This window comes from Nelumbo lutea, chromosome 3 (genome assembly GCF_056320005.1).
Source record: "Nelumbo lutea isolate HS-2025 chromosome 3, American lotus-T2T, whole genome shotgun sequence".
Classification (NCBI taxonomy): domain Eukaryota; kingdom Viridiplantae; phylum Streptophyta; class Magnoliopsida; order Proteales; family Nelumbonaceae; genus Nelumbo; species Nelumbo lutea.
The window spans coordinates 26,199,862-26,216,188 of NC_142686.1; the positions used below are offsets into that span (position 1 = coordinate 26,199,862).

A 16,327-nucleotide genomic window follows, 5' to 3' on the forward strand; every position below is an offset into this window, starting at 1 on the left:
AACCATGGAAACCCAACTTGCCCACGAGTTCACAACCAGGTTCAGGTCCCTAACGGAGATGATAACCAAGATCACGTTGATGGTGCATCCCAAAATGATTAGTTCACAATAGAGAGTCGAGAATGAGGTTCCTATTGGGACTGATACCGCTAGCACGGCTGAAGGTGTTAGAAAGAAACATAAGAAGAGCAAGCACCGCGCCAGCAAGAAAAGCCAGCTCGCCCCGACGAGAAGTGAACTTCAAAAGGGAGGAAACAACACAACCACTAGCAGGATGGTTTCCCTCTTTGAACCCTGCTACTTAACTCGGGAGACTCCATTGGCCCCTGAGATCCTTAAATCTCCACTGTTGTCGAAGAACTCCAAAGCACTAGCCCTTGAATCTTACAAAGGCAAGATGAACCCAGTGGAACATGCCAACAATTTCCAGGCTCTCATGCTACTTCATGGAGCCAACGTTGCAAGTATGTGTATAGCTTTTTCGACAACATTGAAAGAAGAAGCTTGGCTCTGCTACTCTAGACTAGCCCCTAGTTCCATTAAGAATTGGGACTAGTTCACCAAACTTTTCATTAACCAGTTCACTGCGAGCAAGAGGCATTCCAAGTTGGCGACCTGTCTACTAAACGTGATCCATAAATCAAATGAAATGTTGAGAGACTATATCAAAAGGTTCAACACAGAATGCCTCTAGATCCCATACTTAGATCATGTCGTGCAACTTATCACAGCTAAGAATGGGGTACAACATCCTGAGCTGAAATGGGAAATTGAATTATACCCCCCAGCTACCATGGAAGAGTTTCTTGACATAGCACACCAATTCATCAAAGCTGAGGAAGAAGTGGGGTCGAAGCCAGTAGTAGCCAGAAAGACAGGTTCGAGGGACCATTAACATGATCACTAGAGGTTCGATTGTTGCTAGCTGCACAACTTCAGCTGGAAGAAAATTAGTTAGAGAACTAGAGTAGGAAGACAACCTGTTGAAGCGACCTAGGAGGGAGGAGGTCATCTACTTCACCGAAGATGACATGCAAGGGATCCAGTACCCGCATGATGATGTATTAGCTGTCAGACTACTCAGTAATGATTTCAGGGTCAAGAGGATCCTAGTTGATTTTAGCAGCTCCATCGACATACTTTTCTTGGAAGCCTTCAAGCGGATGGAGCTCAATGAAACTGACTTGCAACTTGTTGACATCCCACTGGTATGTTTCAGCAGTGAGGTAGTCTGCCCTCTTGGCAAGGTGAGAGTGCTAGTAGAGGCAGGCTCGCCTCTCCACACCATGCATTTCGAACATGACTTTCTAGTAGTTGCCACCTTGTCCCCCTACAATGCAATATTAGGTCGACCTATCTTGCACACTTTGTGATCTGTTGTCTCGACATACCACCTAGCGTTGAAGTTCTCGACAGACACTGGCAAAGGGGTGATGTGTGGTGATCAACTGGAACCCAGAAAATGCTATGTAGTGGCTTTGAATATCGAATATCTTCCTCCCACTGTGGAAGGGAAGGTAAAAGCACAAGGAGCCCAAAATCCTTTTCATCTAGACTAAAGTAGAGAAGGCCTCAAGGCTCAATGGGAAGCCCCGGTGGTGACACAAACTAATCAACCAAACCATAGTTCAGACCCCGTTTGGGGCAAGCTAACCCAATGACACATAGTAGTGCCTTAAGACAACAATTATAAATGGATGGAGAGAGAAGCGAAGACCAGGTGCCAACGATTCCTTGTAGACACAGAACCCGTCTTGGCCATGGTCCCAAGGGTAGTGATCGGCGGCAGGTGCAATCCAACGGTATTCATTGGGAATTTCATATCTTTGACATATACTGATTATCTCCTCCCTAGACAGTTGGATTGGCTCAAACATGTTTATTACCATCTCGAACTCTTCCCTTTTTCCCACCAAAGCACCATCATAATAAACCATGTACAAGCCCTCCCCCAAGTAGCTCGACTCACTGTCCGACCTATCACCAGACAGCCTATGTTCAGGAGAGCAACGAGACATGACGGAAATCGGAAATACTCACCAAAAAGATGAAGGGGGACCAAGGATGACAGCAGTAGAACTTAGATCAGTGGAAGAATGGAGCTCACTTTGACAGATTGACTCCGATCACCAACTCACAAGCCACCAACCTTCTCCAAAAAATCCAAGAAGCAACAGTGTACGAGTAGGGACCTCGGTAGGGACCCCATACTTATAGCTCGTAGAAGACAAAAGCGACGGCATGGATGAAAGCTACTGCTGATAGGGGCGCACAAGCAAGAGATCCAACAACACAGACGCAAGACAACCTGGCAATAGCTAGAAGGGAGTGTGTAGGCTCAACATTTGAATGCGCTCTCAAAATTAAAACGCCCACCAAGAGGTTTCTCCAAGCGCGTGCATGAAAATTTTCCCGTTCATTCCCAAAAATTCAGAAGATTCAAATGGTGCGGTTTAGGTTGCGAGCAGAACTTAGGCGAGCTGAACCACCCATGAGGCAAGCAAACCAAATACCCTAGAAGAACCTACTCTCTTCACCAGATGGACATCAACTGGAGAGTGGGGGGCAATTGATGAAGGAAATTTTGGTCCTCCCACACAAATAGCGACATGTGGACATTATCGACAACACAGTGCCAAGTCAGCAAACCAGCTTGACATATCAGCTAGGAGCACCTCGCACAGACCAACCTTGACCTCGGCAAGGCGAACTGTTGGTCTGCCAAACGATTTGCGTGCCCCGCCCCGAGGGTGCCATTGATGTGGCCATTGGAGTAGCTCGCCGAACCGAACGCCGCAATCCAAGCAAACAAGCCCCAACCACCGTGGAAATCTCGTAATTGACTCCCTACGCGCCTCATATTGTGGAAACAACTCCTCTAGAAGCTCAGGAACGTTATCAGAGCCCCTAAACCCCTAAAAACTATAAAAAAAAGGGTTTGAATTCACCTGGGGAGGTATGCGCACTGACACACTCAAGCTCTCTCACATTTCTAAGAGATTTCCATACCGTCTTTCTGCCTTAAGCATCGGAGTATTCTCCCTGGTCACTCTCATCTTCTTTTCGTTGCAGCTTACTTCAGCTCGGACACGTAGACATCAGCTCGGCTTTACCAGATTGGAACCTTGTTCAAGTTAAATCACAATACACGAGAGAGCGACCAGATTGCGCATGATCAGTCAACACAAGAGTAAAGCCATGGAGTTGGGGCGGTTCATGATCTATTTTCAGGAAGTAGTTGTAATCTTTGGGCTTGTTTTACTTTTAGCCTTCATCTCTTTCTGCTACCATCTAGTAGTAGGAAGAAGAAGGAGAAGGAGAACCAACAGCAAACCCAGACAAGCACCCCAACCATCTGGTGCATGGCCAATCATCGGCCACCTCCATTTCTTCCAGCCTTCATGCTCCGGCTGGGCATGCGCCGAGCACTGGTGGTGAGCAGCTGGGAGGTAGCAAAGGAATGCTTCACCGCTAACGACAAGGTCTTCTCCACTCATACAAGATATAACTACGCCATGCCGGCCTTTGCTCCTTACGGGCCCTACTGGCGTGAAATGCGCAAGATATCCACAGTTGAGCTGCTGTGCCATCGAGAGCTCGACATGCTCAAGCACGTCTGGACATCGGAGATCGGCCTGTCTATGAAAAACGCTAATTCACACATTCACATTCACCATCTTTTGTTTTGGGCATTCGGAGTCTTCGGACCCACCACCATCTAATGGCTCTGATTGAATAAACACTTAAGCTTTATACCATTTATGTGAATCATGCATGTTTTAAGTCTTTTGAATATGAATATGATTTATAGCTAGACAAATTCATCATATTAATATAATTTCCATGTATGAAAATTTAATTCTTGTTATAGTCAATTCATACAATAATTATATATTCTTTAGTTGTTTAACCATGCATCCAGATGTAATTTGAGTAATTAATGCATGCAGGGTCTCTCGTCTTAGGAGGTAGTGAAACTACAGCAGTAACTCTAACATGGGCACTATCCTTTAAAGAAGGCCCAAGAAGAAATGGATAGCCAAGTGGGAAGGGATCAGAACTTGGTGTATCTTCAGGCCATACTCAAAGAAGCATTGCGCTTGTACCCTGCGGCAGCAATTTCTCTACCACGCCAATAAGCCATGGAAGACCGCACCGTACGTGGCTGGCTTCCACATTCCAGCAGGCACACCGCGCACAGCTATTAGTGAATGTATGGAAGTTGCAGAGAGACCGGCCCAAGCATTTGGCCACACTCAGGCCAGAGAGATTTCTCACAAGCCATGCAGCAGATATATTGATGTAAGGGGTCAACACTTCGAACTTCTTCCCTTTGGGTCAGGTAGGAGAGCGTGTCCAGGGATTTGTTTCGGTACCCAAGTGTTGCACTTGGCATTGGCTCGATTGATCCAGGGTTTCGGAGATGGTGGACATATATGACTCAAGGTATCGGACTAACTAACCACAAAAAGAACCCATTAGATGTCTTCCTCACTCCTCGTCTTCGATCCTCCCATGCTTTATGGGCATTAAGCACATGCACTACTGCCACTAGGGATCATAACATTAGTTTATACTTATTAAAAAGTCAATACTGGATTTTAATTAAGACTTGGTAAGTTGTAGAATCTTTATTCCTTTTATTTAGGGGTGAGAAAATGGTTTTATTCTAGCCCGAACCGAATGAAACCCTGTATAATTCATATAAAGGCATGGTCTTGAAAACCGGGTTGGACCAAAGGTCGGACTGGTTAATCTGAGAATCAGTCAGGCAATTAGTTCTGTTTTATCTTAAAACTGCTCCTGGGTAAAAAATTATTGATTTGGTCAATGACTCACTGACCCGGGTTATTAAATTGTCAACCCATCAATCCAAACAATGGTTCTGTCTGATCCAGATTTTGAAACTTAAGACAAAAAATTTAGATTGATGTGATGATAGAGAAAATAATTATCATATGATAATCTGGATGTGAAGCCAGGACCATACAAGATATCTAAGGAATCTTCATATGACAAAAAAAAAACATGATAACAACTTTGGCCATGTGAATTTTGTTAGGGAAACAAGGCAAGGCCTTAATTCTAAGTAGGGCTGCAATAGTCAAACCGGATCCAGATCAGATCCAACCACATGAACCCGACCTGATAATTTGAAGCTTAGATTAATATTCAAAACTTGATTGGATCTCACGGGTCAGATTTGGATTTAGTTGAAGTTTGTTTCATTTATACTATATACAGCAGATATATACTTGCCTTGGTTCCATGAAGGATTTAAAATTAAAGCTGTCATATATTGTATAAGATCTTATATTCTTACCCTTTCATATATTTTACTATACCACATGTGCACCATCCGTTTATACTCAACGACGGAATGGGTCGGGAAGCCCGAAGGTCTAGTCTGACCTGACCTGTTTATTTTTGGGGATTGGATAAAACTTCAAATCTATGGGCTCAGGCTTTAAATACTAGGTTTGGTCATTCCGATATTATTATATAGAATAAAAAAGTATTTATGTTATATAATTTATATTTATTTTTTAAATTATTAATAAATATTAATTTATTATTAGGAAATACAAATTAGTTTATTAATTTATTAAATTATTACTAAATTGATATAATATTAGTTTATAAAAGTACATTGAAAATCATGGTTTTGAACCATTGTTGACCGGACAGTCGGACCATTCAGCCCGAGAATTGTCCAGGCAACCGGTTCCGTTTTACCCCAAACCCAGTCCCTAGCCAAAAAGCATTGAATCAATCAACAATTTGTTGACCCGAGCGGTCGACCTGTTTAATGGTTTTTGGCCTTTTTTATTTTTTTTATTTTTCTTAATTTTTTTGTTAGAACGGGTCGTCCATTCAAACCGGACGATTGAATCATCAACTCAAAAATTGATGGTTAGAACGGTCCCATTTTTGGGTCATTTTTTAAAACCATGCTGAAAATAAGTCATTTTCTATAGAGGCTGGGCTTTGGGCTCAAGCTCAAGATCTAAACCTGATGGTCGAGCCAAGCTCGGGCCTACACATTTTCTTTTGATAAAGAGGCAAAGCCTAACCCGGCCCATGAATAGGTCTAAGTGGAACCAAGTATATTTCTGAGAGATCTTTGCCCCCCCTACCCACCAATAAAAATGTGCTAAAATGTAAAGGATCACTCTCTAATGCTCCACCAATTCCTAAAATTAATATATATATATATATATATATATATATATATATATATATATATATATATATATATATATATATATATATATATATTATATTTATTTATTTAAAAAAATCTATAGTAGAAAATTAGTAATAGTTAATAGTTATTTTTAAAAGCCAACAGTACTATATAGTCGTGTTAAAGCTTAGATCATGATGATTTCTCAATATTTTTAAAATAAAGGAAAATTAAAATCACCTAAAAAATTAATCATGTTTAACTTATGCATATAATAAACTTGATTAAATATAAAATATTAGATTCGTTTATTATATACATTATCTATATTGAATGTGTATATATAATTATGAATTAATATGTTTATCACAAAATAATAGGATAAATCTATGATGCCGGAAAGGTATAATAGTGGTATAGTTTTGACTAATCAACTACTCCCCCTAAATTTTCATGAATGCCACCTGATTGTTTACCACTTTTATCATATCCATTGATTGGTTATAAATTTTTTTTGGATATATCTTGTATGGCATAATCCAAGCCAAATTTAACCAGACTTGAATATATTATAGTATAGCCAGACGTAATTAAAAGTAATTGGATTATATGAACAGATCATCCAAATCTAAAGTTATTGGATGGAACGTCGACTTTTGGACTTATTTAAGATAAATAATAGTGGGACATGAACAAAAAAAAGGTATACATCACCAAATGGGTAAGTGGGGTTACAAGGTGGATAAGGTTTTCTACTTGGTCAGCAGCTTGGCTTCTTTAAAAATGAAGGAACCTTTGAAGGTTAAATTTTCAATAGGGTAAAAATGTCATTTAATATAAATATTGGCCACGGTGACATTAAAAATGGAATTGAAGTTCAGCGGTCATAAGCTTTCTAAACGCAAAGGAAAATAATTATACATGATCTAGACGCTTCCTCTATGGTTGGGCCGAGTTGATGTTTAGACGTTCAAGCTTAAATAAGCTGTAGGGAAAGAAGGGTGAAAGTGCTCAATTAGTTTTTACTTGGGGAGAACACTCCGATGCTTAAGTTAAAAAGGCAATATGAAAATCTCTTGAGAGTGTGAGAGAGTGAGAGAGCTTGAGTATATCAGTGTGCATACCTCCGCAGGTGAGTTCGAACACTTTTTATAGTTTTCTGGGGCTCAAGGGACTTTGATAACATTTTTGAGCTTTTGGCGAAGTTGTTTCTGCAATATGAGGTGCATAGGGCATCAATTATGAGATTTTCACGGTGGTTGGGGCTTGCTTGCTTGGATTGCGGCGTTCAGTTTGGCAAGATGCTCCAACGGCTACGTCATTCGCGCCCTCGGGGGTAGGGCATGCAAACGGTTAGGCGAGCTTGCCTTGCTGGTTGCCCAAGCTCACCTCAGCTCGGTTGTCTCCCTGGTCAGGTTGGTCGTGACTTTAGTAGACCACCAGCTCGCCTTGCCGAGGTCGAGGTTGGTTTGTGCGAGGTGCTCCTAATTGACCTGTTGAGCTAGTCTGTTGACTTGGTGTTGTGTTGTCGATATCGTCCATATGTCACTATTTGTGTGGGAGGACCAAAATACCCTTCATCATAAAATGTTGGTGATAAGAAAAGGGTTTTGGATAGGAAGATAAAACTACATCATCATTTGTTTTAAAGAGAAATTTGATTTATTTAAAACTAATCTGTTCGGGGCTTATTCACTTTTTGTAAAAGTTATTTATTCGACTAAATGCATTTACCTAGATAAATATTTTTTGAAAAATTCTTATCTAAGTAAATACATTTATTCATTTTCTTTTATTTCTCAGATTAGTGTGAAATTAACCATTTTAGCCCTCAAAAACCAAAATCCTATCGACCAACTTTTCCCTCTCAATATCTATAAAAACTAATGAACCCTCAAAAGAAGCGACCCTCTCAATCACTAAGAAATAATTTTACTGGCTCAACATTTCTTGTGACCACGGCCATAGAACAATTCAGAGCCTCAATAAAATCGAACACATTACATCAACTGATTTTTTTTTCAAGTTATAAAGCACGTGTATCGATAATTTAGTGGGATCCTATGCCACACCACACGGTCAAAAGTAATGTTTATCCGATTTTACAATCTTAGGTGCTTTTTTTTCAAAAATTGGTCCATTAGAGATCCATTCAATGAAAATTAAGGCCACCCAAAAGTCCATCTCTAAAGCGTCCACTATATATATAATGCTGTCACTGTCACGTGATTAGAAACTTACTTGAAAAATTCAAATAAAACACTTGGATGGAGACAAATAGATTGATTTAGATTTTATTTGATTTGGTGATTGCTGGGTGGAGGGTACCCCGTCTTGTATAGTCTAGCCTATTTCTTCTTGTCTACCAACAAACGAGTTCAGATCTGTTTCATACCAAACTCACAACAGAGATCAATTGAAGTCCCACAGGCAAAACTGTATTTCCTGCCCACTAGTATTCAGACTTTTAGGTAATCTTTTGCTATCAACTTCTATGTGTCGAAACCAGATCGACTGTAATCCAAACTTCATGTAAATGTGCTACAGCAGATTGTTTTTTGGATTATTCAGTCCATAATTTCAAGCGTTTAAATGCTCTTGGAAAATCTCTGTGTCATTTGTGAGGATTGGGGAATTCTTTAAAGCTAACACAAATGAAGGTTAACTGTATAGTTTTGATAGCCCTATTTTGGTTTTGTCCGTAGATGGATTTTCTCTCCTAATACTTCAAATAGAAATTCAGTTTTCTTCATACTTTCCTTTTCTCCCCCTAACATGTCAGAGCTCATCCTACTTAATGGTCTTAATTTTGAAGGTTAGGCTTATTTTACTCTGATAGCAACCAGTAGCAGTTGATTCCTTGTCGTCAGATCATCCAGAGTGTGTTATGGGACATGATCCTGTCGGTTGAATCGTTCAAATTGTCACTCGGCCAAGATTTTGGGTCCAGTTTAGTCAAATCCCATCAGACGGTCAAAAACTGTTGACTTGGTCAAGAATTATTCGATCCAACCCGTTCAACTGTTGATACATTTGACCCGGTCATTGGCTCGCAGGTTGCACACTCAATGATTGGGGTGTTTTTTTTTTTTATATTTTGAGTCACTTTTTGAGACTTATGTGTCCCAAGGAGTCATAGGCGCCTTGTCCATCTATTTTCACAAAAAAAAAAATCTTTTTTAGTCTCAAATAGCAATTTTTAATATTTTTTATAAATAAAAAATACTAAGTTTAAAAATATAAATTAAATATAAAAATATATATTACATATCTAAAACATATTTATACATTATTTATTAATAAAATATATATTAATAGATGTATATACACCCAGCCGGTTGAACAGGTGACTCGCGCGACCGAGGGGCAAAAACGGTTCAATACAAGGTAGGACGTGATATTATTAGTGACTGCAAATAAATAGAGGGAAGACCCTACTCGCCTTTATTCAGTGAAGTAATAAAGCCATGGAGTGGTTCATGAACTTTCAGGAAGCCACAGCAGTTGTATTCTTTGGGCTTGTTCTAGTGTTGGCCTTCATCTCTTTCAACCATCTACTACCAGAAACCAACACCAAAGCCAGACAAGCACCCCAACCATCTGGTGCATGGCCGATCATCGGCCACCTCCATTTGTTCCGAGCAAGCGAGCTGCTACATCCAAAACTGGGAGCCATGGCCGACAAGTATGGACCAGCCTTCATGCTCCGGCTGGGCTTGCGCCGAGCACTGGTGGTTAGCAGCTGGGATGCAGCAAAGCAATGCTTCACCACCAACGACAAGGTTTTCTCCACTCGTCCAAGAGCTGTAGCCATAAAGCACATGGGATACAACAACGCCATGCCGGGCTTTGCTCCTTACGGGCCGTACTGGCGTGAAATGCGCAAGATATCCACAGTTGAGCTGCTGTCCCATCGGAGGCTCGGTATGTTCAAGCACATCCGAAAGTCGGAGATTGACCTGTCTATGAAAGATTTGTACACTCGGTGGGTGAAGAACGGCCATGGGTCCCCGGTTCTCGTGGAGATGAAACAATGGTTTTCTGATTTGACTATGAACATAGTGATCAGGATGATCGCTGGGAAACGATATTTTGGAGCAGCCAATTACACGGATTTTAGCGAGGAGGAGGTGCAAAAGTGCAAGAAAGCCATAACTGAGTTCATGCATTTGGCCGGAATATTCGTGGTGTCGGATGCACTTCCTTTTCTGGGATGGTTGGATTTGCAGGGGCATGAGCGAGCCATGAAGAGAACTGCTAAACAGTTGGATCATATGCTTGAGAGCTGGTTGAAGGAGCACCGCTGTAAGAAACGAGCATCGGAAGGAATCGCCACAGCGGATGAGAGAGATTTCATGGATGTGCTTCTATCCATTTTGGATGATCACCAATGCTTTGGTTACGGTACTGATACCGTGGTTAAAGCTACTTGTCCTGTGAGTATACATACGTACGTACAACCCGAGCCATCAATGTTATTAGCCATTCTTATACAACAATAATTGGCCTTTTTTTGTCTTAATTCGGTATTGATACCGTGGTTAGAGCCCTTTTTTTCTTTCGGTAGACGGTCGGCATCTTCTGTTTTGGCCATTTGGACCCACCATGGATTGAATAATGTCCTTTCATCTTATCCTCTTAGGTGGTGTTTGCTGTGCTTGACATGTCTTATTAGAGATGTGATCAGATATGGTATCACATCTATCATTTCAAACTCATTTTAAAGTGATGAAATGATATTAATGCTTTTATTATCGTTATTTATTTAATAATAATAAAAATAATAGTTAAATAATATCATTAAATGCATATTACTAATTAAATATTAAATAGTGCTATTATTTATTTAAATAAATATATAATAATAATTTTATTATTATTACTAATTTTTTTGTTTAATAAATTGCTTTTTAATAATATTTTATTTATCATTCTTTTAAATATTATAAAAATCACTTTGTAAGGGGTAAAATAGTAAATTTCATAGTTTTAGAGATTGGGGTATCGCTCCAATTCAAACGAACCTCTGACTGACTGATTCCACTTCTTTTCAGATTTCAATCTAATAACTTTTTGACTTTTCAGATATATCAAACACCACCTTAATTAGGTTAAATACTCTTAAAGTACCCTGGGTTTTACAAAATTAATTGATTAACTGTGTCCCTAACATTTGAAAAAAAAAAAAATAAAGACTTAAAAGTACCACTAAAGTTTTCTATCAATAATACATTGCCCTTTAAGTATGAAAAGAAAGATTGAAGTATTCATTTTATCTTCATTTATTCTTCAACTTTTCAAAACATCTTCCAACACAATTTCCTTCTTTCACCTGTGATCACAAAAAAGTTTTTTCCTTTTTTATTTTCTTATTCCTATCAAAAAAGTTTCTTTGTTTGAACTTAAAAAAGAAAGCAGTAAAAGAAAATAATTCATGGCTTTAGTGTGTATGTAATTTGATCTGTTTTTAGCCTCAGTTTCCTTGAGATTATCATCTAACTAACAAAATTTACTTCACAGAAAGAATAAAAAATGGTCTAACCAAGTATTGCACTGCAGCGGCCCCACCAAGAAGTCACTTCATATAATTCATTCAAGGTGGGGTCGTGATAACAAATCAAAGGCTTTGATGGGTTGATTTTAAAAGATCAAATTAAGTTAGGTTGGGTATGTAGAAACTTAATTTTGTATATATATATATATATATATATATATATATATATAATTATTTAAACCGTCTATATATATGTGACTGGATGAGTATTAATTGCAGGGTCTCATCTTAGGTGGTAGTGACACTACATCAGTAACTCTAACATGGGCGATATCCTTACTACTGAATAATCGCCAAGCTCTTAAGAAGGCCTAAGATGAATTGGATACCAAAGTGGGAAGGGATGGACTGGTGGAGGAATCAGATATCAGGAACTTGGTCTATCTTCAGGCCATAGTCAAAGAAACATTGCGCTTGTACCCTGCGGCAGCAGTTTCTGCACCACGCGAAGCCATGGAAGACGGCACTGTGGCTGGCTTCCACATTCCAGCAGGCACACAGCTATTAGTGAATATATGGAAGTTGCAGCGAGACCCAAGCATTTGGCCACACCCTTGTTGTGAGTTCAGCCCAGAGAGATTTCTCACGAGTCATGCAGCAGATATTGATGTGAGGGGTCAACACTTCGAACTTCTTCCCTTTGGGTCTGGGAGGAGAGCATGTCCAGGGATTTCTTTTGCTATCCAAGTCTTACACTTGACATTGGCTCGTCTGATCCAAGGTTTCGACTTGGGAACCCCATGCTGGGATGCGATGGTGGACATGACTCAAGGTATCGGACTCACTAACCACAAGAAAACCCCACTTGATGTCCTCCTCACTCCTCGTCTTCATCCCTTGCTTTATGGGTATTAAACAGTACTATTATATATATGGATCATATTAAGCACTGTAATAAAATGTGTGAGATATGTAACATTATTGTTTACTACTTTACTTTATCATAGTTTCTAATAATCCATCCTTGCTTATTAGTAAGTCAAAATTAGATTCAAAAGATTTGGTAAATTGTAGAATCCTCGTTCCTTTTATATATTGACACACCACATAGGCAAATTGACAAATATATTTGGTTCGACAGATTTCTGTACCCCATTTATAAAAATGAGGATGGTAACATGTTTCGTCAAAATTTTTTATTTTTCTTTTTCTATTTTTATTCTTTATCATTTTTTTAACTTGATTTTCACTTTTCTTTTTTACTCTTTGTTATGTTTTTTTTTTATTTTCAATTTTATTTAATTAACGGTTAACATATGTAATTGGATAAAACAAATAAAATAATAATAAGGCTGTTCTGGAACCTACTCCATGCCTTGTCTGATATTCTCCAGAAGAACCTACCTGACAAACCTCTTCATTGATTAGAACTAATACGTGTCAAGTATCGGATGGTTTGCCCAAATCACGAATTTGAATTGAAGGGAGGAATGGATTTTTTCAACCTCTCTTTTCATCATGGAACAATCAATTAGATGATTAAATGAAGATTTTTTTTTTGTTTTCTCCCATTTTTTTTCAATTGTGTACATTAACATAATAAGTTGTATTGAATCAGGAAATGCTCTTAAGTTCCTTATATTGATTCGTTTTAAGGTGTTTTTTCTCAATGATCATCGGGCTAATCCGGTAATCTAACACCCTACCAATGTAATACTATAGGGGTTGTACTTGGTAGGACCGTAGGAGTTTGGAATGCATTTTGTTGGCAGGGGATCCGGACTCTTCTATATAAATCGAGCGGATGTTCGATTCGAAATTGAATATAAATAAATCAGGATCAACCAATATCCTACCATTAGTTGTTAGATATGCAAATAATGGCCCCACTATTGACGTGCAGAACAGTAGGAGGCAAAAGGCCAAATGTCATCATTCACATATGAAGCGAAGACAAATTCTAAAACCCTATTTCTCTCCTTTAAACCCCTCTCTTCATAGTGTATATCTTATTCATTCCCCCTACTTTACGGTAGGAAGAAGGAAGAAGAAATGGTGTCTATCTTATCCTACGCACCTTTCTCCTCAAAATGAAGAAAACAATATAAATTACAAAAAAAAACAAAGAAATACAAAAAATATAGAAAATCATAAAAATTTCTATACCATGTTAAAAAATGAGAATGTTGCAATTGGTTTGGTCAAAACACCCTAATTTTGCATTCCAACTTTATCCTCAACTTTCTATATTTTCCCCATTCTATATATTGTCATTGAAAAATAATTATGAAAAACATAAAATGAAGAAAACAATAAAAATTACAAAAAAACAAAGAAATAAATAAAAAAATTACAAAAAATATAGAAAATCATAGAAATTTCTATACCATACTAAAAAATGAGAATGTTGCAATTGGTTTGGTCAAAACACACTGATTATGCTTTCCAACTTTACCCTCAACTTTCTATTTTTTCCCATTGTATATATGTCATTGCAAAATCGTTATGAAAAACACATAAAATGAAGAAAATAATATAAATTACAAAAAACAAAGAAATAGAGAGAAATTTTAAAAAATATATATATATATAGAAAATCATAAAAATTGAAGAAAAAAACATAAATTACAAAAAGAAAGAAAACCATAAATTATAGAAAAATGAACAAAAATTATAGAATAAAATAAAAGTTTATATCTACTACCATATATAAAAAAATGATAATGATTCAATTAGTGTGGTCGAAAGACCTTGATTTTTCATACTAATTCTACCCCTTAGTTTTTTGGTTATTCCGACATATCCCAATTCTATATGAGGGAGCATGATAGTTGTTGGCAAAAAAAAAAAAAAAAAACAGTCTTTTCTAAAAAGAAATTGGGTGGGTTAGGTACTTAGGTTTGGGTTGAGCTTCAACCCAACCCACCTAAACTATCAACCCACCAATGACCCATTTTGGGTTCAACTCAAACCTACCATAACCCAACCCAACCCGCCCAACCTTTTTACACATAATACATAAATTCTAGAAAAATATAACTATAAAAAAATACATAATATATAAATAAAGATATCAAATGTAGAAAATAACATAAATTAAAGAAAAAATAAAACTACAAAATAATTATAAAAAACATAGAAAATGAAGAAAATAATATAAATTACAAAAAAACAAAGAAATATGCAAAAAAATATATACAAAAAATGTAGAAAATCATAAAAATTGATGAAAATAACAAAAACAAAAAAAGAACCATAAATTGTAGAAAAATGAAAATATAGATATTTCATTCCATGGGCCATGCTTGTCAATTAGACCAGGTCGCATTTAGCCACAAGGACTGTATGTTATCATGTGTGCAATTGTCTTAGAACTTGAAAAGTATGTAAAATTTCATCTATGCCCAATATATAAAAATATAATCATCCATCACCATCAATATCAAATACCTTGTGCATCCTAGAGGCCATTCGACTAGTAACCTAAAACAAGACCACCACATTTTGCATTGGGTTATGTGTATAGGGGTGTTGGGGGATCATTAAAAAAAACCATTTCTTATATTTGGGAGGCATTAATTGTCTTATGTGACACCAATTTGGAGCCAACGAATTTGAAACTATAAAAAACTATTGTGTAGCTTGTTATGGGATCTTTCTCTATTAGTTTGTAGCTTTTGTATCATTCTTGGCCCGTTGGATTTGATGGTGGGTATTTCAACAATTGTTATTGATACAGTAATATTTTCCCATAGCGCACCCCTCCAAAAGATGAGGTGCACTATTTAATCCCTAGAATCACAAACTCTTCATGGTACGATTAGTGAGCCTATGTGCACCTTGCTCTGCCCCACCTTTGATTTCCTTGTAATACATGTTGTCTCCATTCACTTTTCAGGAAGTTAATTATTTGGGTAAATGTACTTACCGGATAAGTGCATTTATCTATGTTCTTTTATTTTCAAGGTAAATGATACAATGACTGTTTTAGACATAAAAAGTCATTATTAAAAGGGATAATTTTGTTTCATATAAGTGTTGACAACTTTCCCCCTAGGTGGAAAAGTTACTTACCCATTCAAGAGAAAACATATATTTTATGGACCCTACATAAATTTGATAAAAGAACACGAGTATCTTGGTCAATAGGAACCAAAATAACATTAACCAACTTTCTTCCCTTTCAAAAAAAAAACAAAAGAAAAAACAAATTGGCCCATTATGTAATACCAAATAAAAAGAAAAAATGTAAAAATCTCACTTTTTTTAAAGGACTCTATTTGCTTGCTGTGGAAATCTGAACCTGGAGATATAAATTTTGCACTTGGTTCAATTTTGCATTTATTTGTTTGTAATTATAATTTATACTTTGGATTGACACAACTTTTTTTTTTTGCCTCATTTGCACCATTGATAGTGCAAGTTTTACATCAGTTTTTTTTATGCATCATCTGCACTACCAGTTAGTTGAGTTTGGATCTAGTCTCAACAGCCATTGTAGTCATACATCGAAAACATCTTGCCAAGAAAGACAAGGGAGATGTTCTCAATCACTCAATGTACGACTGCAATGGTTGTTGGGACCAGATCTGACTCTAGCTTATTTAAATGAAACAAAAAGTACAAATGTTGTAATCAAATTTTGT

The 16,327-nt window shown here is 37.5% G+C and overlaps 1 protein-coding gene and 1 pseudogene across 4 annotated transcripts; both read left to right on the forward strand.

Moving 5' to 3' along the window:
• Window positions 1-274: 274 nt before the first annotated feature.
• Window positions 275-4,533, forward strand: LOC148863773 (xanthotoxin 5-hydroxylase CYP82C4 pseudogene; annotated as a pseudogene).
• A 5,035-nt stretch (window positions 4,534-9,568) lies between these two features.
• Window positions 9,569-12,726, forward strand: LOC148863774 (cytochrome P450 CYP82H23-like). 4 transcript variants are annotated; one of them, XM_088975090.1, is made up of 2 exons: window positions 9,569-10,637; window positions 11,961-12,726. In XM_088975090.1, the coding sequence occupies exons 1-2, from the start codon at window positions 9,655-9,657 to the stop codon at window positions 11,971-11,973; spliced, it is 996 nt and encodes a 331-aa protein (XP_088831216.1). In that variant the 5' UTR covers window positions 9,569-9,654; the 3' UTR covers window positions 11,974-12,726. The 4 variants fall into 4 exon arrangements, with proteins under 4 accessions (XP_088831216.1, XP_088831218.1, XP_088831215.1 ...); XM_088975092.1 differs by having other exon boundaries at window positions 11,974-12,726; XM_088975089.1 differs by having other exon boundaries at window positions 9,569-10,623.
• Window positions 12,727-16,327: the final 3,601 nt, after the last annotated feature.

Bases quoted from the DNA above. Each gene is read 5' to 3' on its own strand.
- LOC148863774 (XM_088975089.1), top strand. From the start codon at position 9,655: ATGGAGTGGTTCATGAACTTTCAGGAAGCCACAGCAGTTGTATTCTTT. The intron at 10,624-11,960 runs GTGAGTATACAT...TATTAATTGCAG, and splicing joins TGGTTAAAGCTACTTGTCCT to GGTCTCATCTTAGGTGGTAG.